This window comes from Malus sylvestris, chromosome 15 (assembly GCF_916048215.2).
Source record: "Malus sylvestris chromosome 15, drMalSylv7.2, whole genome shotgun sequence".
Lineage (NCBI taxonomy): Eukaryota > Viridiplantae > Streptophyta > Magnoliopsida > Rosales > Rosaceae > Malus > Malus sylvestris.
Genome location: NC_062274.1, coordinates 45,552,301 through 45,576,802, shown reverse-complemented (window position 1 = coordinate 45,576,802; position 24,502 = coordinate 45,552,301). Strand labels below are relative to the sequence as shown.

The window sequence follows — 24,502 nt, the reverse complement described above, 5'->3', positions numbered from 1 at the left end:
TCGGTTCTGTCATGACACAACTTCAATTCACGGTGGCAGTTAGGGGTGGGCACTTAAAACCGAAAACCGAAACCGAAACACGAACCAAATCGAACCGCACCGAACGGTTTGGTTTTGCGGTTTTGAAACGGTTTCGGTTTTGAAACCGAACCGCAACATAGAAAACGGTTTGGTTTCGGTTTTGGCTTTTGAAAACCGCACCGAAACCGAACCGCACCGCAAATATTAATAAACATTTAATTAAATGTCCATATTAGATTTCATGTTTTAATTGGTCGTTTGTTAAAATTCATACACTTAGTATGGACTCAACCACACTAGAATATCATCATTCATCACTTTCTTTTGTTCATTAACTTGAAGAACCTTTGTTATTTTATACCATCACACACACATATATGTACAAGGGTGGACTAATTTTGTTATCAAGAGTCGAACAATGATCTACTAAAAGCCACTCATTTGAAGCATGATATCACATATTCTAGTATGAAAATTTCGCTCATGTTTAATGAATTCAAATTTATTCAACTTGTTTTATGAAAAATATTGTAAGTGATACCTTTTTGTTGCACAAACATGTTTTAACATCACAACTACATGCAACATGCTAATTGTTTACATAACAAATGTCATTTTCCTATTACTATTGGGAAATGCTTTTTAATATGTTAAATTGCAAATTGTACATTTTTTCTTAAAAACCAAACCGAAACCGTTTGAAACCGCACCGAACCGAACCAAACGGTTTGGTTTCATTTTGGTTTTGGCTTCAAAACCGCACCGAACCAAACCGCAAAAACTTGCGGTTTTGGTTTTGGTTTCACTCAAAACCGCACCAAACCGAACCGCGCCCACCCCTAGTGGCAGTCATGATTTAGGTTTATGGATTAATTTAGGATTTTAGTTGTTTCAGTTTATTCTAGATTTTGTCAATATGGATTTTTAAGTTATTTGTGCATTTTTTGTCCGTTTTAGTTTTTTCGAATCTGATTGCGTTGGCAATCCTTATGAAATTAGTGTCATGTACACATTTTTAATAATTTGTTGATTGGGCGATTTCAAAACTGAAGGCATAAAAGAATAAGAAAAGGTTGCTAATATGAATGGATTTAGGTTGTAAAATAAGAAAAGTTTACAGTAATACATTATGACTTACAAAATTCATATTTTCTGGTACTCGGTAAGGGTTCTTGAATATCTCAGGTCCCTCGTTAGGTCGTGCCCATAGTTAACGCACACTAAATGGACCCAGACTGGCACATAGTTAACGCGCAAAGGTCCCTCGCACCAACTGTAAAAGGTCGTACCCAGTGCACAAGACTCCCGCTTTACGCAGAGTCTGGGAGAGGTGAATGTCGGCTAGCCTTACCCCCATTTATGGAGAGGCTGCTCCCAAATCTCGAACCCGAGACCTACCGCTCTTGGACGAAGGCACTTGCCATCGCACCAAGTCTCGCACCAGCTGCAAGTGGAGCAAAAATTAAGAAAGCATGATCTATACGGTAGTTGTTTGTTCGTTGTAGATCAATGAGGTTTCTAGTGAGCATAAACATAAAAAACCAATTATAGCACCTTAATTGGGATTTAAAGTTGGAATATATAATTTTGGGCCGCTAGGATTATTATCGGAAGGAGTAGTACTATTGTAGAAAAAGGCAGAAAAAGAACTATAGGATTTAAGTTTTGCAGACTTTCTCTGAAAATATAGAAAAAAGGAGTTTGTGCACCAATATCAGCTATAAAAGGACCGAGCCATAACAGATGAGAAATACGCTCAGATTGGTTTTGCTCTATAGGGGGTTTAAAACATCATCTGCAGACTCATGAGGAATGTTCCGGTTTTGTTTCCTTGATTGGTCTTTATGACAATAAGCAAAAAGCAACAAATCCAACAAAGCCACGAGTATATTATCAGAACGAGAGAACAACAAAGAACAAAAAGACGGTACTCACCAAGGAAAATGATGCTGATCCTTCTTTCCAACCATAAATGACTGATGTTGGACAAAGAATTGAGAATGTTTCTCTTCATTTTCGCCAAAACAGGTGACGAGAAGCAGATGGGGAATCTGCTGGACATCCTCTCACAATATTTTCCAATGGTCCTTGGGCCTTGAATAAGTTATGAACCTGATGCTCTGGCCCAAATGAAAATTCATTATGTGCTGGATTCTCCTGTCTCATTCGGAATTGAGCCTGATGAGTACGGTGCCTATGATTACTGAGAAAGTATTTTCCTGTCCACATTTGGTACTCTGATGTTGACATTGACACATCTCCAGCAACAACATTATTCTGGCTACTAGGAGACATTTCCTGCTCGTACACAAGCTGGATTCCGAACTCCTTTATCCGAAAATCATGCATCTCCACCGAAACACGTATTTCGTCCCCATACTCCAATTCATTGTTTCCAAATCGAAAATGGCTTAGCCATAGCATATCTTCCGTCTCAGTTGGAAAACCTACTGTGACTGGAGAATAGGTCCACATAAGACCCTTGGTCTGATTACTGACCTTAATCAAATGCATAGCACTAACAAGATAGTCATCAATAACCAAGCCTGGTTCTCTTGCATATAAAACACATGAATTCAAGCCTCGGATTTTGGGATTAGGATGTGAAGGTGCAATAACTGACAGCACAGATCTGTATCTTGTTGTGAAGCTAAATCCATCTGGAATCTTGCTTCCATGAAAGAAAATGCTATATATGCCACATTCATAGAGTACCTGTTTCATCAAGAATCTACAATTCAAATTTAACTATTCAAACAGTTAGGCCCAACTAGTTCATAGATATAATAATTAGAACTATACATGAGAGAGGAGACAGAGAAAGACCTGGACAGGAGCCTTCCTGGTTGTACCGGTCAAGTAGTTGATCATTTCGACATCAGTGCTTGATATGGATTTCAAATTGAACAGGTCCATATATCTTGTCATTTCTATGTCAGCGCTTCTCAGCGGTTTTATATTCAACAAGCTTTCAACTTCAACTAAATGCTCACAACCCCAAAAAAGTGATTGCAATGATCTGAATAAGTTTGGTAAATTTGTTAATCTTTTCAATGATGTACAATATTTTGCTTCTAACCTCTTCAACCTTGGTGGGAGCTCTGGAAGAATTTCGAGGTTTGTGCAATTATCTAACAAAAGAGTCTCGAGCATAATAAGAGTCTTCATTTTTTGTGGTAAGCACAAAATTGGGTTACCAATTAGATTCAAATGCTTCAACGAAGATAGTGTACACAGATCATTGGGAACCTCTGACATGTTGCAGTAAGACAAACTTAAGCTTCCCAAAAAACGGGGTAAACTTGCCAGAGAGAAACTCATTGATTGAAGAGTCTTTCCCGGCCATGCCCACATCCACCAATACCTGATTGGTGTCCATGATATAATTGATAACAGTCTAAGTTTATTCATATCCCTAGATGTAGAGTGTAAATGAATAACTGTGGCACTGTCATGAAGAACAAGCTTTGGGCAACCAGTAAGAATAAGTTCCTCAAGAGACCTCAACATGTTCATTCTTTTTGGAAGCTTCATAAGACTTTTGCAGTCTTTTAGATTCAAGAAAATAAGTTTCCCCAAGTTTCCAATGGATTCATCAACATCAATCAAATTAATGCAATCCTTAAGAATTAGTTTCTCAAGGTTAGGGAGTCCGGACAAGTCAGATGTTGTCCTAAGGCCATGCGAATGACTGAGATTAAGAATTTTCAATCTTGTAAGAAACTGTGTCAAAGAGAAGTCATTAGTTGCTATGAATACACAGTTAAATTTCACTGAAAATTATTTTCTATGGAGGTTTTCATGGTGGCCATGGTTTTGGGGAGAGAAACGAGGATGGGGAAGCTATCTTGGATTTTGCAATGGCATATGATCTCTTCTTAGCCAACACATTCTTTAAGAAGAGAGAAGAACATGTGATCACCTACAAGAGTGGGTCGTCAAAAACACAAATAGATTTTCTTCTAATGAGGAAAGGGGATCGTATAACTTGTAAGGATTGCAAAGTTATACCAGGAGAGAGCGTGACTAATCAACATCGCTTGTTGGTGATGGATGTACATATCAAAAGAGTGAGAAAAAAGAACAAGACTTGGAAGTGCCCAAGGACTAGATGGTGGAATCTAAAAGAAGAAAAACAAGCCATTTTCAAAGAGAAAGTAATCACCCAGTGTATGTGGGATAGAGAGGGGGAAGCTAACCAAATGTGGGATTCCATGGCTAGTTGTATCCGAAAAGTAGCAAAAGAGGTATTAGGAGAGTCCAAGGGCTTTGCCCCACACCAAAAGGAATCTTGGTGGTGGAATGAGGAGGTACAAGCAAAGGTGAAGGCTAAGAAGGAATGTTGCAAAGCCTTATACAAGGATAGGACCGATGAAAATGGTGAAAGGTATAGAAAAGCGAAGCAAGAGGCGAAGAAAGCTGTGAGAGAAGCTAAGTTAGCGGCTTATGACGATATGTATAAGCGACTAGATACCAAAGAAGGAGAGTTGGATATCTATAAACTAGCTAGAGCAAGGGAAAAGAAGACAAAGGACCTAAACCAAGTGAGGTGCATCAAGGATGAGGATGGAAAGGTTCTTGCTACAGAGAACGCGGTTAAAGACAGATGGAAAGGTTATTTTCATAATCTTTTCAATGAAGGACATGAAAGGAGTGCTTCTTTAGGGGAGTTGAGTATCTCAGAAGAGTGTAGAAACTACTCTTTTTATCGTAGAATCCGGAAGGAAGAAGTGGGTGTAGCTTTGAAGAAGATGAAGCATAGAAAAGCAGTAGGCCCAGACGATATACCAATCGAAGTGTGGAAAGTTTTGGGAGAGACAGGTATAACATGGCTCACTGACCTTTTCAATAGGATTTTGAAAACGAAGAAGATGCCGAATGAGTGGCGAATGAGCACTTTGGTGCCTATCTACAAGAATAAGGGCGATGTACAAAATTGCATGAACTATAGGGGAATTAAGCTAATGAGTCATACAATGAAGCTCTGGGAGAGAGTCATTGAGCATAGATTGAGGCAAGAGACACGGGTTTCGGACAACCAATTCGGGTTCATGCCAGGGCGCTCAACCATGGAGGCAATCTATCTCTTACGAAGATTGATGGAAAGATATAGAGATGGGAAAAAGGATTTACACATGGTCTTTATAGATTTGGAAAAAAGCGTATGATAGGGTCCCAAGAGACATTCTTTGGAGGATTTTAGAGAAGAAAGGAGTACGAGTAGCATATATCCAAGCTATACAGGATATGTATGAAGGAGCAAAGACTGCCGTAAGAACTCATGAAGGACAAACCGAAAGCTTTCCCATAACTGTAGGATTACATCAAGGCTCATCCTTAAGTCCTTACCTTTTTGCGTTGGTAATGGATGAGTTAACAGGACATATTCAAGGTGATATTCCTTGGTGTATGCTTTTCGCAGACGATATAGTGTTGATAGATGAAACTCAGGAAGGGGTAAATGCAAAGCTTAACCTTTGGAGAGAAGTGTTGGAATCTAAAGGTCTTCGCCTAAGTCGATCAAAGACAGAATATATGGAGTGCAAGTTCAGTGCAAATGGAGGCCAAAACGAGTTAGGGGTGAGGATCGGAGATCAAGAAATACCAAAGAGCGACCGTTTTCGTTACCTAGGATCTATCTTGCAAAAGAACGGAGAATTAGATGGAGATCTCAACCATAGAATACAAGCTGGATGGATGAAGTGGAAGAGTGCATCTGGCGTGTTGTGTGACCGTCTATGCCACTGAAGCTCAAGGGAAAATTTTATAGGACGGCAATAAGGCCGGCGATGCTGTATGGCACAGAATGTTGGGCGGTGAAGCATCAACACGTACACAAAATGGGTGTAGCGGAGATGAGGATGCTTCGTTGGATGTGTGGGCACACGAGAAAGGATAAGATTAGGAATGAGGATATCCGGGGTAAAGTAGGAGTAGCCGAAATTGAAGGAAAGATGAGAGAAAATCGGTTACGGTGGTTTGGACATGTGCAAAGAAGGCCTACTGACGCTCCGATTAGAAGATGCGACTATGGAACAGAGGTTCAGGGCCGAAGGGGCAGAGGAAGACCTAGGAAAACTTTGGAAGAGACCCTAAGAAAAGACTTAGAGTACTTGGATCTAACGAAGGACATGACACAGGACAGAACACAATGGCGTTCTAAGATCCATATAGCCGATCCCACTCAGTGACTTGGATTTTCCAAGTCTCCAACCAAGAAGTTTTCCTCACTCGGGAAATTAAGGGAACACTACCTCAACCTATATGCTCCACTCACAAAGCTTCAACATACAAGCTTCAACAAAAGAAAATTCAAAGAACTTAGCGAAGAAGGCTTTGGTGTATTTAACACAATACGTTGAAATGAAGGAAAGCTTATTTATTGATATCCCCGATAAGTTACAAATATGTACATATACTTGAGTCAAAATAAACAAACAAGAGGGAGCCTTCACAAAGGTTGCTTAGGAGAAGTCTCAGCAGTCGGTAGAGCCCCAGAAAGAGAAGGCACCGGAGGGGGATCATTCGGAGCCTCAGTATTGGACAAAACCCTAGAAGGAGGAGGCATCAGAGATTGATCATTTGGAGCTTCATTACGCGGTACAGCCCCAGAAGACGAAGGCAATAAATGCCTTTGGAACAAACCCACAAATCTCTGATGATCAAGTAAAACCTGACCATCATATTCCTTCATCTGGTCAAGCTTCCTCTTCATGTTTGTAGCATAGTCATGTGCGAGCCGGTGCAACTGTTTATTCTCATGCTTGAGCCCTCTAATCTCCTGTTTGAGACTCATCACTTCAGCCGCCAATGATTCAACTTGGCGGGTTCGAGCAAATAGGCGTTGGGCCATATTAGACACAGAACCTGCACACTGAACACTGAGAGCCAGAGAATCCTTAACAGACAACTCATCATATCCTTTGGAAAGTAGTCTGTTATCTTTGGGAGTGAGAAGGTTCCTGGCCACTACCGCAGCGGTCATATCATTCTTCATCACGGAATCCCCAACGGTAAGAGGACCAGTAGGGGAGACGAAGGATGGGCGCCATATGTTGTCTGGAGAAGGCGGGGCTGCCTCTTCAACAAGGTTCAAGTCAAAACGACGGTCGGAGGGGCCAGACATTTTCAAAGGTGTTGAAGAGAGAAGAGGTCGGACAAATCAAGATCTTAGAAGTGCAAGAATGGAGCTTCTACTGGTGGATATTCAAGTGTGCTTTGGAACTTAATGTCAGCCCCTATAAAAATCTGCACTCGACGAAGCTTCAGAAATCGAAGAGGCGCCTGCTCAGAAATCGAAGAGGCGTTTGCTTTCTCAAAAGCTGGGCTGCTCAAAGACCACAAAGGCCGATCTCAGAAATCGAAGAGGCTTGCTTTCTCAAAAGCTGGGCTGCTCAGAGACCACGAGGGCCGATTTCAGAAATCGAAGAGGCACCTACTTTTCCAGCCTTGTCAGCACCTGTCACACGCACACTCAGCTTTGCAGAAATTATGGGCATTCTGTCGAAGATTTCTGGCGAAGTAGAAAGCACATGAATCGTACTGTTCAATCACCCACTTCCCACACGCAACAGTAGCTCATGGGTACCACAGATAACTTTGCCAAAGTTCTCTGACAAAGTTGAGACACGTGAAGCTTGCAGCTCCCACTACATCGCTCTGACCAAGAAGGGTAAAAGAATTGCAAAGAAACAACACTAACAAAGTTTAGACACATAAATTTTGAAGGTCTAGCTACCATATTATTACCCACAAGGGTAAAGGAACAGTACCACTGCTGGATAATTGGAAAGTCCCGGTGTGTCAACCTCTGTGCTTCGTGGCAAGGTAGACTAGCAAACATGCCCAACCTTTACTCACATTCGAGAAAACACTCCTAACAAGATTGCTTGCTCCAAAATCAAAGAGGCACCGCCCTCCGAATCTCGAGAGCCAGACTCCCAACATGATTACTTTCTCAAAAATCGAAGAGAGGGTAAAGGAACAGTACCACTGCTGGATAATTGGAAAGTCCCTGTGTGTCAACCTCTGTGCTTCGTGGCAAGGTAGACTAGCAAACATGCCCAACCTTTACTCTCATTCGAGAAAACACTCCCAACAAGATTGCTTGCTCCAAAATCGAAGAGGCACCGCCCTCCGAATCTCGAGAGCCAGACTCCCAACATGATTACTTTCTCAAAAATCTAAGAGACACCGCTCTCCGAATCTCGAGAGCCAAACCCCCAGCAGGATTGCTTTCTCAAAAATCGAAGAGGCATCGTTCTCAGAATCTCGAGAGCCAGACCCCCGACAGGTCTGTAATCTTCACACGCAACATCAGCTTTCCAGATACCACAAACCACTTTTTCAAAGTGCTCTGACAGAGTTAAAACATGTGAAGCTGGCAGCTCCCACTACCGTGCTATAACCAAGCAGGGTAAATGAATAGCATTATTACTTGATGTTAGGGAGACTCCTATATATGTCGACTTCCATCCCTAACGGACAGGCAGACCTGCAAAAATGCTCAACCCTTTCTCTTATCTGAGAGGGCACTCCCAACAAAGCCTTTCGAAATATACAGCTTTTTTTCCCCCCGATAATACCTCTGTAAACAAGCTATACTAGAGCAAGAATATCTCATATCATCAGGGTTAAAAGCAAGAGTATCCCATATCATGCTTTTTCCCTGTCTTTTCCTTTGGCCTTGTTCTTACCTGCAAGACAAGGAGAAAGAGAGCAATCAGTCAGCACTTGGAATCAAGCTTCCAGCCAGGAACTGACTGCCTGGAACCCCTTACCTGATTACTTACCTGGCATTGCTCTCGAGTACTCATCTTCAACATCTTATGCTTCCAGGGAAGATACCGCATCTGCCTGAGGAACAGATAGGGCAAGTGAGAAGGATACAAGGAAGCATGTGGAGACAAGCGTAACAGCACACGTGCCGATACATCCACTACTCTATCAAAAGCAAAAGTATCCCATATCAGCAGGGTCGAACGTACTCTAGATTTGATGGACTTGTTTTGACCCTCAAATTCTTCAGTCGGCCTTATACTCTGGAGGAAACCAGAAAACCCTCCAGCCCAGTTCAAGAATAAGCCTGTGGAAAGTTACTTCTTCAAAAGCAAAAGTATCCCATATCATCTCTCCTCATTTTTCTTCTCTTTATCCTTCATGCTGCCTGCAAGATAGGGAGAATGTGAACAATCAGCCGGAGCTCTGATTGCTTACCTTGTCTGTCACCTCTTTCAGCAGATCCCCCAGCTCGGCGACTTGGGGGACTCCTACTACATGGTTTGTATCTCGCTTGACCAAGCATGAAACTACAAGTAAGCTTCAAGTGAAATTGATACATTACCTTGTGCATCTCCACCAGTTACAGATACCACCCCTGGATGGAGGAAGAGTACTTCCAGAGAAGATGCCACATCTACCTATGAGACAGATAAGGCAAGTCAAGACGATACCACACTCCGGTACTTAGAAGTTTCGTGGCTACGAGATCATTCTCCCACAATTTTTCCTAATGTCATTTGTACTAAATCATTCACTTGTACTCACTAAAGGAGAGCTTGAACCTATGTACTTGTGTAAACCCTTCACAATTAATGAGAACTCCTCTATTCCGTGGACGTAGCCAATCTGGGTGAACCACGTACATCTTGTGTTTGCTTTCCTATCTCTATCCATTTATATACTTATCCACACTAATGACCGGAGCAATCTAGCGAAGATCACAAAAAGTGACCGTTTTCGCTACCTAGGATCTATCTTGCAAGAGAACGGAGAATTAGATGGAGATCTCAACCATAGAATACAAGCTGGATGGATGAAGTGTAAGAGTGCATCCGGCGTGTTGTGTGACCGTCGTAGGCCACTGAAGCTCAAGGGAAAATTTTATAGGACGGCAATAAGGCCAGCGATGTTGTATGGCACAGAATGTTGGGCGGTGAAGCATCAACGTACACAAAATGGGTGTAGCGGAGATGAGGATGCTTCGTGGGATGTATGGGCACACGAGAAAGGATAAGATTGGGAATTAGGATATCCGAGGTAAAGTAGGAGTAGCCAAAATTGAAGGAAAGATGAGAGAAAATCGGTCCCGGTGGTTTGGACATGTGCAAAGAAGGCCTACTGACGCTCCGGTTCGAAAATGTGACTACGGGACAGAGGTTCGGGGCCGAAGGAGTAGAGGAAGACCTAGGAAAACTTTGGAAGAGACCCTAAGAAAAGACTTGAGTACTTGGATCTAACGGAGGACATGATACAAATGAGCGCAATAGCGTTCTAGGATTCATATAGCCGACCCCACTTAGTGGGAAAAGGTTTTGTTGTTGTTGTTGTTGTTGTTGTTGTTGTGTGTATTTTGAGAGAGAGAGAGAGAGAGAGAGAGAGAGAGAGAGAGATTAGAACATACCCTGGTTCCTTTCCAAACATGTTGCAGACTGCTCTTCCGTAAGTCAAGAACAACTAGATTTTCCAAACAAAAATTGGCTGGTATTGATTTTAAAGAGAATCCTCGCCAAGATAGCCATATTAAATTTTTTGGAAAATCTTCATAGCTTCCACTCAACTTTACATTATCAAGCAGAAGTAGTTCAAGATTGAGCATCTCTGTAAATGCCTTTGTTTCGAAACCTACCTCATTTAATACTGGAGATGACTCTGTTGAGGGAAAGTTGAGCACGAGGCCCTTGATAGTTCTCGTACCCTGCTAACAAATAAGAGCATTGGATAAGTTACTAGTCACATGCAGAATACCATTGCAAATATATACAGATAAAGATCATGTTTCTTACCGTTAATTTTCTCAAAACGTTAAATGCATCTTTATGCCACAGTCTAGTGCGTCTTCCAGGGTCCTCAGGTGATTCTTCACGAATTATTGCCCTTCCCATGTCTTGAAGTAATTGATGCATGGTTAACTTGTTGTGGACATTAATTTCCACAAGACATCTATCAACCAGATGTTGAAGTCCAACCTCTGTGGAAAAATCACATTCGTCAAGGATTGTAGTTGTAAAATCCTTGTCCTTTCCCACGAAGAAACAGGCTATATGCAGGAATAAACGTTTATCATGATCTTGTAAAGAATCAAAGCTTATGGCAAGAATCTTTTGAATTTTCCCCTCAGAAATCACGTCTAAGTTGTGTAGTGCATTTTTCCATACATCAATTGTTTTTCCATATAGAGAAGATCCCAGAACTTGAAGAGCTAATGGAACCCCTCCACAATGTTCAACCACGGGTCTTGAAAGCTCCATATAACCTTCTTGAGGATGGGGTTGTCGAAAGGCATGCCAACTGAAAAGCTCAAGTGATTCATCCTCATGCAATCCTTCAACCTTAAACCTTACAACTTCATGAGCCTTTAACAAATGTTCATGCCTAGTTGTTATTATAATTTTACTTCCAGGATGGAACCAGTCTCGCATTCCAATTATTGCACTGAACTGTTCCGAGTTCTCCACATCATCAAGAACAATAAGAACTCTTTTGCAACGTACAGCCCGTTCGATCTTGACTATTCCTTCATCAATGCTGTATATTTTGTTCAATTTCCTCTTTTGGATATCTGAAAGAAGGTTCCTTTGCAAGTGAACAAAACCATTGGCTTGTTTGGAAGTTTCCCTAATATCTGAAAGAAAGCTGCTAGCTTGAAATTTATACAAGTTCTGGTTATAAGCAATTTTTGCAATGGTGGTCTTGCCTATTCCACCCATTCCATGGATGACAGCTACTCCAACATCATTTGATCCATCTTCCAGCCACATGTTTAGTCTTTTCACATGATAATCTCTTCCAATCACATAGGGCTCAACTCTTAATCTCCTATTCGTCATGTAGTCTAGTTTATTTCCAATCGCTTCAACAATATCTTGGATAAACTGCGACTCGTACCTATATGTTATTGGTATCAAAATACACAAGGGACAATAAGTTCTTTCTTTTCAGGCCAAAAGAAAAAACACGAGCAAGTTTTTTATTTTTTGTTTTTATTTTTTTCAGAAAAAAAAAAAAAAAAAAAAAGCTAAAACTTTCACAAGCTTGAGACTAGCATCTGATCTACTTGACTGAATATAGGAGGGAATGAAAAATTACCGTTCTCTTAAAACCATCCCTCCCAAGTCTGCAACATCTCTAAGAGCTCGCCTCCACTCCTCCACCTTGTCTATCTCGTCCTTGAAGCGCTCTTCATGTCTAGTAAATGATTCTGCAAAACTGCCCGTCTGCTTCCTGACATCTGATGGTTCCACATCATAGAAAACTGGGATAACCATGTGTCCATCTGTTCTTTTACGTTCCATGATGACAGCAAGTTCATTCAGGCACCACCTGGAAGAGGCGTAGTCCTTGGAGAAAACAATGACTGATACTCGTGACTCTTGTATTGCTGTCTGTAGCTCCTGTTCAATGTTTGCTCCTCTCTCAATTTCATCATCATCTCTAAAAGTGTGGATTCCTGCCGACTCCAAAGCACTGTAGAGGTGATCTGTAAAGCCCTTGCGTGTATCTGTGCCTCTGAAACTCAAGAAGGCATCATATGTGCACCGGTAAGAGGATGAAGAAGCATTCTTCTGCTGCTCGGTGCTCATAGCAGCTATTGAATAGAGTCTATCTGTAGCAGTGAATGCATGAAGAAGAGTTACTATATACAAATTGGAATGCAAATTGAGAATATATTCTCCAGCTACCAAACACATCTGATTTACCACTGATATGAAAATCATATTACAGGTCTAATTTTGGAAATATGTAGGATATGATCAACATAATAAGTTGGAACATTGGCATGCCATTTGGGATCTAAAAAATTGATGCAAAAACTAATAAGTTGGAGTCTCGAGTAGCACTCAGGAGGAAAAAAAAAAAAAAAAGAAGACTAATTGGTGTCTAGTAAGAATAAATTCGTCATATCGTCATGCAAGAATATTATTGGTTATTTTATTTCCTTTTTTTGTGTGGTAAAAATGGACTAAACTTTTGTTAGACATGTACATGTAACTTGGCTCTGATTCGAGATGGAATTTTTCAAACCCTCTCTAAGTTTTAGTGAGGAGCTCATTTACGGCTCTTAACCACCAAATAATTTAGGGGGCATTTTGATCTAGATGCTCTGTTTTCTAATTTCTTAGACCAAATATCAAAGGTTTTTTTCAATATATTGTTAATTTATATCTTTTTAGATCTCAACCATAGAATACAAGCTGGATGGATGAAGTGGAAGAGTGCATCCGGCGTGTTGTGTGACCGCCGTATGCCACTGAAGCTCAAGGGAAAATTTTATAGGACTGCAATAAGGCCGGCGATGCTGTATGGCACAGAATGTTGGGCGGTGAAGCATCAACACGTACACAAAATGGGTGTAGCGGAGATGAGGATGCATCGTTGGATGTGTGGGCACACGAGAAAGGATAAGATTAGGAATGAGGATATCCGGGGTAAAGTAGGAGTAGCCGAAATTGAAGGAAAGATGAGAGAAAATCGGTTACAGTGGTTTGGACATGTGCAAAGAAGGCCTACTGACGCTCCGATTAGAAGATGCGACTATGGGACAGAGGTTCAGGGCCGAAGGGGTAGAGGAAGACCTAGGAAAACTTTGGAAGAGACCCTAAGAAAAGACTTAGAGTACTTGGATCTAACGGAGGATATGACACAGGACAGAAATTTCATTAAAACCAAATCTAACGGTCAAGAAGGTGTTCTTATTTTTTTTTTAGGAAAATAGGGATCCCTATTTTCCTAAAAAAAAAATAAGAACACCTTCTTGACCGTTAGATTTGGTTTTAATGAAATTCTGTAATTAAGACTCCAATCGAGAAGTTTTCCTCACTCGGGAAATTAAGGGAACACTACCTCAACCTACATGCTCCACTCACAAAGCTTCAACATACAAGCTTCAACAAAAGAAAATTCAAAGAACTTAGCGAAAAAGGCTTTGGTGTATTTAACACAATACGTTGAAATGAAGGAAAGCTTATTTATTGATATCCCCGATAAGTTACAAATATGTACATATACTTGAGTCAAAATAAACAAACAAGAGGGAGCCTTCACAAAGGTTGCTTAGGAGAAGTCTCAGCAGTCGGTAGAGCCCCAGAAAGAGAAGGCACCAGAGGGGGATCATTCGGAGCCTCAGTACTGGACAGAACCCTAGAAGGAGGAGGCATCAGAGGTTGATCATTTGGAGCTTCATTACGCGGTACAGCCCCAGAAGACGAAGGCAATAAATGCCTTTGGAACAAACCCACAAATCTCTGATGATCAAGTAAAACCTGACCATCAGATTCCTTCATCTGGTCAAGCTTCCTCTTCATGTTTGTAGCATAGTCATGTGCGAGCCAGTGCAACTGTTTATTCTCATGCTTGAGCCCTCTAATCTCCTGTTTGAGACTCATCACTTCAGCCGCCAATGATTCAACTTGGCGGGTTCGAGCAAATAGGCGTTGGACCATATTAGACACAGAACCTGCACACTGAACACTAAGAGCCAGAGAATCCTTAACAGCCAACTCATCAGACCGTTTGGAAAGTAGTCTGTTATCTTTGGGAGTGAGAAAGTTCCTGGCCACTACCGCAGCGGTCATATCATTCTTCATCACGGAATCCCCAACGGTAAGAGGGCCAGTAGGGGAGACGAAGGATGGGCGCCATATGTTGTCTGGAGAAGGCGGGGCTGCCTCTTCAACAAGGTTCAAGTCAAAACGACGGTCGGAGGGGCCAGACATTTTCAAAGGTGTTGAAGAGAGAAGAGGTCGGACAAATCAAGATCTTAGAAGTGCAAGAATGGAGCTTCTACTGGTGGATTTCAAGTGTGCTTTGGAACTTAATGTCTGCCCCTATAAAAATCTGCACTCGATGAAGCTTCAGAAATCGAAGAGGCGCCTGCTCAGAAATCGAAGAGGCGTTTGCTTTCTCAAAAGCTGGGCCGCTCAGAGACCACGAGGGTCGATCTCAGAAATCGAAGAGGCGTTTGCTTTCTCAAAAGCTGGGCTGCTCAAAGACCACGAAGGCCGATCTCAGAAATCGAAGAGGCTTGCTTTCTCAAAAGCTGGGCTGCTCAGAGACCACGAGGGCCGATCTCAGAAATCGAAGAGGCACCTACTTTTCCAGCCTTGTCAGCACCTGTCACACGCACACTCAGCTTTGCGGAAATTATGGGCATTCTGTCGAAGATTTCTGGCGAAGTAGAAAGCACATGAATCGTACTGTTCAATCACCCACTTCCCACAAGCAACAGTAGCTCATAGGTACCACATATAACTTTGCCAAAGTTCTCTGACAAAGTTGAGACACGTGAAGCTTGCAGCTCCCACTACATCGCTCTGACCAAGAAGGGTAAAAGATTAGCAAAGAAACAACACTAACAAAGTTTAGACACATAAATTTTGAAGGTCTAGCTACCATATTATTACCCACAAGGGTAAAGGAACAGTACCACTGCTGGATAATTGGAAAGTCCCGGTGTGTCAACCTCTGTGCTTCGTGGCAAGGTAGACTAGCAAACATGCCCAACCTTTACTCACATTCGAGAAAACACTCCCAACAAGATTGCTTGCTCCAAAATCGAAGAGGCACCGCCCTCCGAATCTCGAGAGCCAGACTCCCAACATGATTACTTTCTCAAAAATCGAAGAGAGGGTAAAGGAACAGTACCACGGCTGGATAATTGGAAAGTCCCTGTGTGTCAACCTCTGTGCTTCGTGTCAAGGTAGCCTAGCAAACATGCCCAACCTTTACTCACATTCGAGAAAACACTCCCAACAAGATTGCTTGCTCCAAAATCGAAGAGGCACCGCCCTCCGAATCTCGAGAGCCAGACTCCTAACATGATTACTTTCTCAAAAATCGAAGAGAGGGTAAAGGAACAGTACCACTGCTGGATAATTGGAAAGTCCCTGTGTGTCAACCTCTGTGCTTCGTGGCAAGGTAGACTAGCAAACATGCCCAACCTTTACTCACATTCGAGAAAACACTCCCAACAAGATTGTTTGCTCCAAAATCGAAGAGGCACCGCCCTCCGAATCTCGAGAGCCAGACTCCCAACATGATTACTTTCTCAAAAATCGAAGACACCGCTCTCCGAATCTCGAGAGCCAGACCCCCAGTAGGATTGCTTTCTCAAAAATCGAAGAGGCATCGTTCTCCGAATCTCGAGAGCCAGACCCCCAGTAGGATTGCTTTCTCAAAAATCGAAGAGGCATCACCGCCCTCCGAATCTCGAGAGCCAGACTCCCAACATGATTACTTTCTCAAAAATCGAAGACACCGCTCTCCGAATCTCGAGAGCCAGACCCCCAGTAGGATTGCTTTCTCAAAAATCGAAGAGGCATCGTTCTCCGAATCTCGAGAGCCAGATCCCCGACAGGATTACTTGTTCGAAAACCGAAGAGGCACCACTTTCCCAACTTCAAGAGCTGGATCTCCTTGGATAAAGCTTGTCTGTAATCTTCACACGCAACATCAGCTTTCCAAATACCACAGACCACTTTTTCAAAGTGCTCTGACAGAATTAAAACTTGTGAAGCTGGCAGCTCCCACTACCGTGCTATGACCAAGCAGGGTAAAGGAATAGCATTATTACTTGATGTTAGGGAGACTCCTATATATGTCGACCTCCATCCCCAACGGACAGGCAGACCCTCAAAAATGCTCAACCCTTCCTCTTATCTGAGAGGGCACTCCCAACGAAGCCTTTCGAAATATTCAGCTTTCTTTCCCCCCGATAATACCTCTGTAAACAAGCTATACTAGAGCAAGAATATCTCATATCATCAGGGTTAAAAGCAAGAGTATCCCATATCATGCTTTTTCCCTGTCTTTTCCTTTGGCCTTGTTCTTACCTACAAGACAAGGAGAAAGAGAGCAATCAGTCAGCACTTGGAATCAAGCTTCCAGCCAGGAACTGACTGCCTGGAACCCCTTACCTGATTACTTACCTGGCATTGCTCTCGAGTACTCATCTTCAATACCTTATGCTTCCAGGGAAGATCCCGCATCTGCCTGAGGAACAAATAGGGCAAGTGAGAAGGATACAAGGAAGCATGTGGAGACAAGCGTAACAGCACACGTGCCGATACATCCATTACTCTGTCAAAAGCAAAAGTATCCCATATCAGCAGGGTCGAACGTACTCTAGATTTGATGGACTTGTTTTGACCCTCAAATTCTTCAGTCGGCCTTATCTCTGGAGGAAACCAGAAAACCCTCCAGCCCAGTTCAAGAATAAGCCTGTGGAAAGTTACTTCTTCAAAAGCAAAAGTATCCCATATCATCTCTTCTCATTTTTCTTCTCTTTATCCTTCATGCTGCCTGCAAGATAGGGAGAATGTGAACAATCAACCGGAGCTCTGATTGCTTACCTTGTCTGTCACCTCTTTCAGCAGATCCCCTAGCTCGGCGACTTGGGGGACTCCTACTACATGGTTTGTATCGCGCTTGACCAAGCCTGAAACTACAAGTAAGCTTCAAGTGACATTGATACATTACCTTGTGCATCTCTACCAGTTACAGATACCACTCCTGGATGGAGGAAGAGTACTTCCAGAGAAGATGACACATCTACCTATGAGACAGATAAGGAAAGTCAAGACGATACCACACTCCAGTACTTAGAAGTTTCGTGGTTACGAGATCATTCTCCCACAATATTTCCTAATGTCATTTGTACTAAATCATTCACTTGTACTCACTAAAGGAGAGCTTGAACCTATGTACTTGTGTAAACCCTTCACAATTAATGAGAACTCCTCTATTCCGTGGACGGAGCCAATCTGGGTGAACCACGTACATCTTGTGTTTGCTTTCCTATCTCTATCCATTTATATACTTATCCACACTAATGACCGGAGCAATCTAGCGAAGATCACAAAAAGTGACCGTTTTCGCTACCTAGGATCTATCTTGCAAGAGAACGGAGAATTAGATGGAGATCTCAACCATAGAATACAAGCTGGATGGATGAAGTGTAAGAGTGCATCCGGCGTGTTGTGTGACCGTCGTAGGCCACTGAAGCTCAAGGGAAAATTTTATAGGACGGCAATAAGGCCAGCGATGTTGTATGGCACAGAATGTTGGGCGGTGAAGTATCAACACGTACACAAAATGGGTGTAGCGGAGATGAGGATGCTTCGTGGGATGTATGGGCACACGAGAAAGGATAAGATTGGGAATGAGGATATCCGAGGTTTGGACATGTGCAAAGAAGGCCTACTGACGCTCCGGTTCGAAAATGTGACTACGGGATAGAGGTTTAGGGCCGAAGGGGTAGAGGAAGACCTAGGAAAACTTTGGAAGAGACCCTAAGAAAAGACTTGATTTTGGATCTAACGGAGGACATGACACAAAACCGAGCGCAATGGCGTTCTAGGATTCATATAGCCGACCCCACTTAGTGGGAAAAGGCTTTGTTGTTGTTGTTGTTGTATATATTTCAAAAGAATAAAAAACAATAAAAGTTCTATAAAAAAAAAAAAAGTTGAATTATTTATCAAAAAATAAAGTTAAACTGTGAGTGCAAAAAACAAAAAAAATCAAACGTGCTATTTTAAAAGTACCAACGTACTTTAAAATTCTTGGTACTTTAAAATTCTAAACGATATTACATATATATATATATATATAAATAGAGGGGATGGATCCCTATTTTCCTAAAAAAAAAATAAGAACACCTTCTTGACCGTTAGATTTGGTTTTAATGAAATTCTGTAATTAAGATTATGTGGTCTGTGATTTAATCTCAATTATAGAATTTCATTAAAATCAAATTTAATGATCAAGAGGGTGTCCTATTTTTTTTTTAAATGTGATCTGTTTCCTTAAAGGGCCTCTCTCTCTCTATATATATATCAATGTTTTTATTTACTAAATGTAACGTGTCAATAATTTGGTACGTTATTGGCATGATATGTAATTTAAATTTGTGTACAAATTAGTTTTGGTATGTTATGTAAATTTTATTTAAAAAACTATCGGTACATTTATATTATCATAAATTTGGTAAAGCTAACGACACATTATGTGTAATCTTAAAAGAAATTCATATTAAAACTTTATACAAAAATATATTCTATCAATTTTTAATAAATTAATTATTAATATAATGACTCATATTTATTTTAAGAAGAAAAAAACGAAAAGGACTAGATCCTTTTTCATGAAATGGATTTAGTTCATGTTTCTGAAAAACAAAAATTGAAGTCTTACAAAATAATTTCCATGAATTTAAAGACTTTAGATCTTAGTTTTAATAGGAAAATATTAAAAAGAAAAATAAAGATAAGAAAACAAGAGGATCCATAGTCAATGCATTTGACTCATCGGCCACGAAGATTTCAATTGAAAGCTAAAGCAGATTTATGTTTTCACAAGAGGGGAGCTTGGAGGTACCTCGCACACACCAGAGCTGTGAGTTTTCTTTCTGCCGGCAAGCTGTTGGATGAAAGTCCCAACTAGTTTCTTCAAAACGACACTGTGAAATGGACCATTTCACAAATCGAATTTTGCTCACTTAAAACCTCAAGTTGATAATTATAGTTCCTCTCCACCATGCTCAAATTTCCAAGGATCTGAATGGGCGTCGGTCTTAAGAGTTGATGAAGAAGAAGAGGTCGGAGATGCTACCAAAGCAGCAGCTCAAGAAGAAGGACTAGTCTTTTGTTTTCTCTTTTCTTTTTCTTTTTGGTAAACGAGGGTGAGGAAAAGATAGGGATAAAGAAAAAAGGAAAAAAGATAGAAAAAGAAAATGAAGAAAAAGTGGTGGTATGTTTGAGGTCCACACGGAAAAGAAAAAATTGGAAATTGATTGACGCGAGTTATTGGCTTGTACGGGAGTTGTGAATATTCGAGTGATAGTGTCGTTTTTGTTTGTTCATAGCTGTAATTGAAATATGAAAATCTCATTTGTTTAGTGTTGGGGAGCATTCATTTGCTTTCTTTTTATACTCTCAACATCATTATGTCTGAATTAAAATTTACTTGTTGGCAAACTCATGTCATGTACCGTCTTGAATTTGACTGGTGTTGAAAAATTAGTGTTAGTTTATGATTTAGGCCTATCCCATTTGAATTAGGGTTCCTTAGATTTTGCTCCCCACAAATGTAGTTTGTTTAGCATGGATAATAAGTTGGTATGTAGTTGAGTGTAGTCGTCTCGACAATCATGTTTCTTTGTTGTTTTGTTAGTCAAATATATTCGGAATTTGTAATCTGTTTGTTCATATGTTCGTATGTTTGTTATTTGTAATACGTTTCTACTGTGGATAGACATAAATTTCAAAAATTAAACTTATCAAACAGCAATAAAAATATTGTGAGCATCACCATCACTTGAAAGCAATGAGTAAAAATGCTTCGAACTTACCCATGTATGCTATTCATACACTTTTAACTTGATATATATCTTCTCATATAACTCTAGTTAACTTTTATCATTATTAATATTCTATGTCATAAAAATTCTAAAATGTAACCGTACTATTCTCTCTCGCTCTTCCTCCCTCCTCCTATCTCTCTCCAATCTCCACTCTGTTATTTGAAAAATTATTGCTAGTCCAAGGTCCCAAAACATCGAAATTGGGGTGGATGCACGGATGTGTAGGGGTGAGTAAATAATGAGAACTGACCCCAGCCCACCTACCCCCACCCGAATCATGGACAAATCTCACACAACTTGGTTCAAAAAGTTTCATGTGGAAGTTAATGATGAGTTTAATTTTTCTTTTTTTTTTGTTTGATTTCGATGAGGTCCACACGGAAAGAAAAAGATATGCCTAAAACAAAAAGGAAAAAGAGAGAAAAAGAAAAAGATGAAAAAGTGGTGGTATGTTTGAGATCCACACAAAAAAGAAAAAATTGGAAATTGGTTGAGATTTTGAGAATTGGATATGCTCCAGATTTTAGTGTTCGGAATCTCCAAATTAAGGAATCTAGGGCACTGATTGATGTGTAAGTCAAATTAGGGATGTGGTTGTGTGTGGTGGGCCAGAAAAATAAATTAATGGAGATCGTTGGACTAAATTTGTGTGGCCTAGATTCTTGAATCGGAGACTTCAGACACTAAGTTCCGGAGCAGATCCAATTCCAAGATTTTGGCCCACACAGGCAAAGGGGGAAAAGACATGGGCTTTTTCTTTTTTTTTTTAATGTCTTTGAGGCTGACGCGAGTTGTTGGCTTGTTTGGGAATTTTTTTTACCTTTACTTGAGTATTTGGATTTGTGATTATTTGAGTGATAATGTTGATTTTTTCGTTCATTGCTGTAATTGGGATATGGAAATCTCGTTTGTTTAGTGAGGGGGAGCAATCATATGCTTTCTTTTCATACTCGTAACATCAATATGTCTAAATTAGAATCTGGTTGTTGGCAAACTCATGTCATGTACCGTCATGAGTTTGACGGATGTTGAAAAATTAGTTATTTCATTATTTGGGTTTGCTTGTTAGTTTATGATTTAGGCCTACCCCATTCAAATTAGGATTTCTTAGGTTTTGCTGCATACAAATATAGTTTGTTTAGTACGGATAATAGGTCGATATGTAGTTAAGTGTAGTCGTCTCGAAAATCCTGTTTTTTTTTTCTTTCCGTTAATCAAATAAGATTCATAGTTTGTAATCCATTTGTTCGTCTAGTTGTTATGTGTACTCGATGTTTCACTGTGGAAATACGCAAATTTCAAAAATTAAAACAATTGTGTATATAACGATTCTCCTCATTTCTTATATGTTATTGTTTGCTTAGAGGGCCTTGTGCTTTAGTTTCCCCTCTGTGCAATACCTACCACATAGCTTTGAGATGTTTCACATCTTATTGTCTTGTAGATTCAAAAAGGTGATGTGCCTGGGTGGGTCTGTGATGTCATGTAGATTGCTGGAATAGATATTTCTTCCTGCTGCACTTTATTTTCATCGTCCCAACATTAGAAGTAGGAATTTACAGCAACACATGTAAATTAGGTAAGGGCATCCTAAAATTGTTTGCCCTTGATTCGTTTCACTAGAAATTACAGGATGATCTTGTCAACAAGAGCTGCTATTGTCAACAAAAGAAGTTGTTGTCTGTCAACATGGACATGTCAATTGTCAATGTTAATTACTCCTCACAATAAATGTTGTCAAGTGAGTTAGGAACATGTAGTTAATGATATTAGATATTAATTGTATAGTTTGTAATATGAAGAGCTCCTTACGGAGCCAATGTAATACAATGAAACAGAAAATTGACCCACAAACCCATTATTTCTGAGATGGTATCAGAGCAGTCGATCATAACTGACTCTTGAACCTCAAAACCAAAAAATGCTTCTACCATAGTCATATCTCGATCACAATCATAAGCAAGTTATTCTTCATTTTTTCCCATATCAATTTTATCTTTTATTTCTTCACTGATCTTAAGCCTATACAATGGCTAGTGATGAAGTATATCAGACCCACCAAATTAGTCTTTCACACCAAGTAAATCAAACTCCACCACACAAGTGGTCACCATTCAAGGTGATAATTCCAATTTCTCTGTAGGAATTAAACTTGATGAGAACAACTATTCTTTGTAGCATCAAGTCATAGAGATGAAAATTGTTGGTCGAGAAAAACATGGGCATCTTTCCGGTGATACCAAGAAGCCTGTAGTTACATACCCATTGTATAACAAGTGGCAAGCTGAAAATTGCCAAGTCAAAAGTTGGTTATTTGATGCTATGACGCCCAATCATATGAAGTGGTTCATCCGTTACGACATCGCCATGCAAATATGGGATGCCAAAAAAAAGACTTACTCAAATGGCTCTGATGAAGCCAAAATTTATGATCTTCATAAAAGGTCATTCACCATGAAGCAAAATGGAGCTATATTGCTAACTTTTACAACAATCTCATCGAGATTTTTCAAGAACCTGTTCAACTTAGTCCTACTAACATGAAGGACCTAGATGATATCTCATCAAGGCGACTTCGAGTCTATATTTTTCTTGCAGGATTAGACAGCAAGTTGGATCAAATTCATGGTGAGATTTTGAGGATTGAGCCCAAACTTGGTCTTGAAGGAGCCTACTCTCATGTCAAACGTGATAGCAACCGACAAGGAACCATGTCAGAAAGTGCCACCATGCTTGAAGCTATTGTGCTCTTTACACAAATTCTCGATCTCCACAAGGACCTCGACTTCAAAACATAAACTCTTCAACAGCTAATTGATTCGTAATCGACCACCTATGCAATGCACTAAATGCGGATTGAAAAATCATACTATTCAAGGCTATTATGAGATTATTGGCTATCCAGAAGGATGGGTTCACAAAGGACGAAAAGAGGAATCCAGCAGAGCATCATTCACCACCTCTCAGTCTTCTCAAGATGTTAGCTCATTTGACCATATCCCAAAAGCCTTGAACACCTTAGGTATATCTAATTCTACATCCGCTAATACTTGTAATAGATCGTGGATTATTGATACAAGTGCCACATATCACATCACATCTGATGCTAACATTCTTCACCCACTAAAAACAGCCAACCAGACGTTTATTACCAATGCCAATGGTTCAATCTCTTCGGTTACCAGAGAAGGCTCTCTTTCACTAACTTCCTCACTCAATCTTGATCTTGTCTTAGTTATGTCATCCCTAGATTACAATCTTTTATCTGTTTCTCAAATTATTGACTCCCTTAATTGCTCTATTTCTTTTTGGCACTATGTTGTCTTTTCCAGGATCTGCTCACCAGGGTCGTGATTGGTTATGGTACTAGAAGGGGCAAACTATATTATTTGGACTTAACGGAAGAATGCAGCTATAGATTGAGTCAAGTGCATCATGTAAGCAAAGACAAATCAACCTAAATGAAGAAGATTTGGTTATGGCATAGGCGATTAGGACATCCTTCATTTGGTTATCTTAAACTTATATTTCCTAAACTTATTTTCCCAATTCAAAGAATCCGATTTTCGTTGTGAAATTTGCATTTTGGCCAAAAGTCATCGTGCTAGTTTAAAGGGATTCATTCCTAGCTTAGGACAGACTCTTCATTTAATATTCCTTGCACCGCAAGGTTGTGATGTATATATATGTTGCCTCCGTATTGGAGAGAATAATATAAGAAAATAAAAGTTAATTTGGCATCAGAGCCGAGAGTTTTTGGTTTGGTATCTTTCTCCAATTCTAAACCTATTATCCTATCTGTGTGTGATGTGGTGTCCCGAGACAAGGGACTCACTTTCAGAATACCCCAAATCAGAAACACAAAACAAGACACTCTGCTACTGTGATGGCTGCAGAAGGAGCAATTATTCTCGTGGGGGCTTTAGCTCCTAGTATAAACAAATCTCCAAATCTGAGTGTCGTACCGTTCGGATTCAAACTTATGATTTGAACTATAAAATTTGGTCGAAGATGATGGAAGTTCATGCAGAGGGATTAAATAAGATGGGTTATCTCAATGAGAAGACTCTAACAGTGGATGAAACAAAACCTAGCACCTGAAGATGCAATTGTCCGAGGATG

At 40.4% G+C, this 24,502-nt stretch overlaps 2 protein-coding genes and 2 long non-coding RNA genes across 17 annotated transcripts in view; 2 read left to right on the top strand and 2 right to left on the bottom strand.

Moving 5' to 3' along the window:
* The window catches only part of LOC126603578 (uncharacterized), a 73,634-nt gene extending 63,111 nt beyond the window's left edge, over positions 1-10,523 (top strand). The window contains exon 3 of the long non-coding RNA XR_007616297.1: positions 10,378-10,523. This is a non-coding gene — a long non-coding RNA (uncharacterized LOC126603578). The remainder of the gene's footprint in view (positions 1-10,377) is intronic.
* The window catches only part of LOC126603565 (disease resistance protein RPV1-like), a 68,306-nt gene extending 48,540 nt beyond the window's left edge, over positions 1-19,766 (bottom strand). For 2 of the 14 annotated variants that reach the window (XR_007616286.1, XR_007616285.1), the window contains exons 1-6: positions 19,396-19,754; positions 12,109-12,625; positions 10,806-11,907; positions 10,424-10,717; positions 2,848-3,744; positions 1,957-2,769 (exon numbers count right to left, since the gene is read on the bottom strand). Coding sequence is in view for 9 of the 14 variants with exons in the window: in XM_050270457.1 (XP_050126414.1) it covers positions 2,032-2,769; positions 2,848-3,744; positions 10,424-10,717; positions 10,806-11,907; positions 12,109-12,602 (3,525 nt within the window). In the remaining 5 variants the exon portion in view is untranslated. Of the gene's footprint in view, positions 1-1,084; positions 1,466-1,671; positions 2,770-2,847; positions 3,745-10,423; positions 10,718-10,805; positions 11,908-12,108; positions 12,626-19,395 lie in introns of those variants that run through there. The other 12 variants (XR_007616288.1, XM_050270459.1, XR_007616287.1 and 9 more) reach the window with 11 other exon arrangements.
* LOC126603574 (uncharacterized) lies at positions 13,968-17,561 on the bottom strand. The gene is made up of 2 exons (XM_050270485.1): positions 15,742-17,561; positions 13,968-15,523 (listed from the first exon to the last, which is right to left on the bottom strand). Exon 2 carries the CDS (start codon positions 14,733-14,735, stop codon positions 14,061-14,063), a length of 675 nt encoding a protein of 224 aa, XP_050126442.1. The 5' UTR covers positions 14,736-15,523; positions 15,742-17,561; the 3' UTR covers positions 13,968-14,060.
* A 2,483-nt stretch (positions 19,767-22,249) lies between the features above and the next one.
* On the top strand, positions 22,250-24,113 carry LOC126603580 (uncharacterized). Its single transcript, XR_007616299.1, has 3 exons — positions 22,250-22,460; positions 22,979-23,402; positions 23,713-24,113. It is a non-coding gene; the product is annotated as an uncharacterized LOC126603580 (long non-coding RNA).
* Positions 24,114-24,502: the final 389 nt, after the last annotated feature.

Excerpts from the sequence above, each read along its gene's own strand:
- LOC126603574 (XM_050270485.1), bottom strand. The coding sequence starts at position 14,735 with ATGTCTGGCCCCTCCGACCGTCGTTTTGACTTGAACCTTGTTGAAGAG.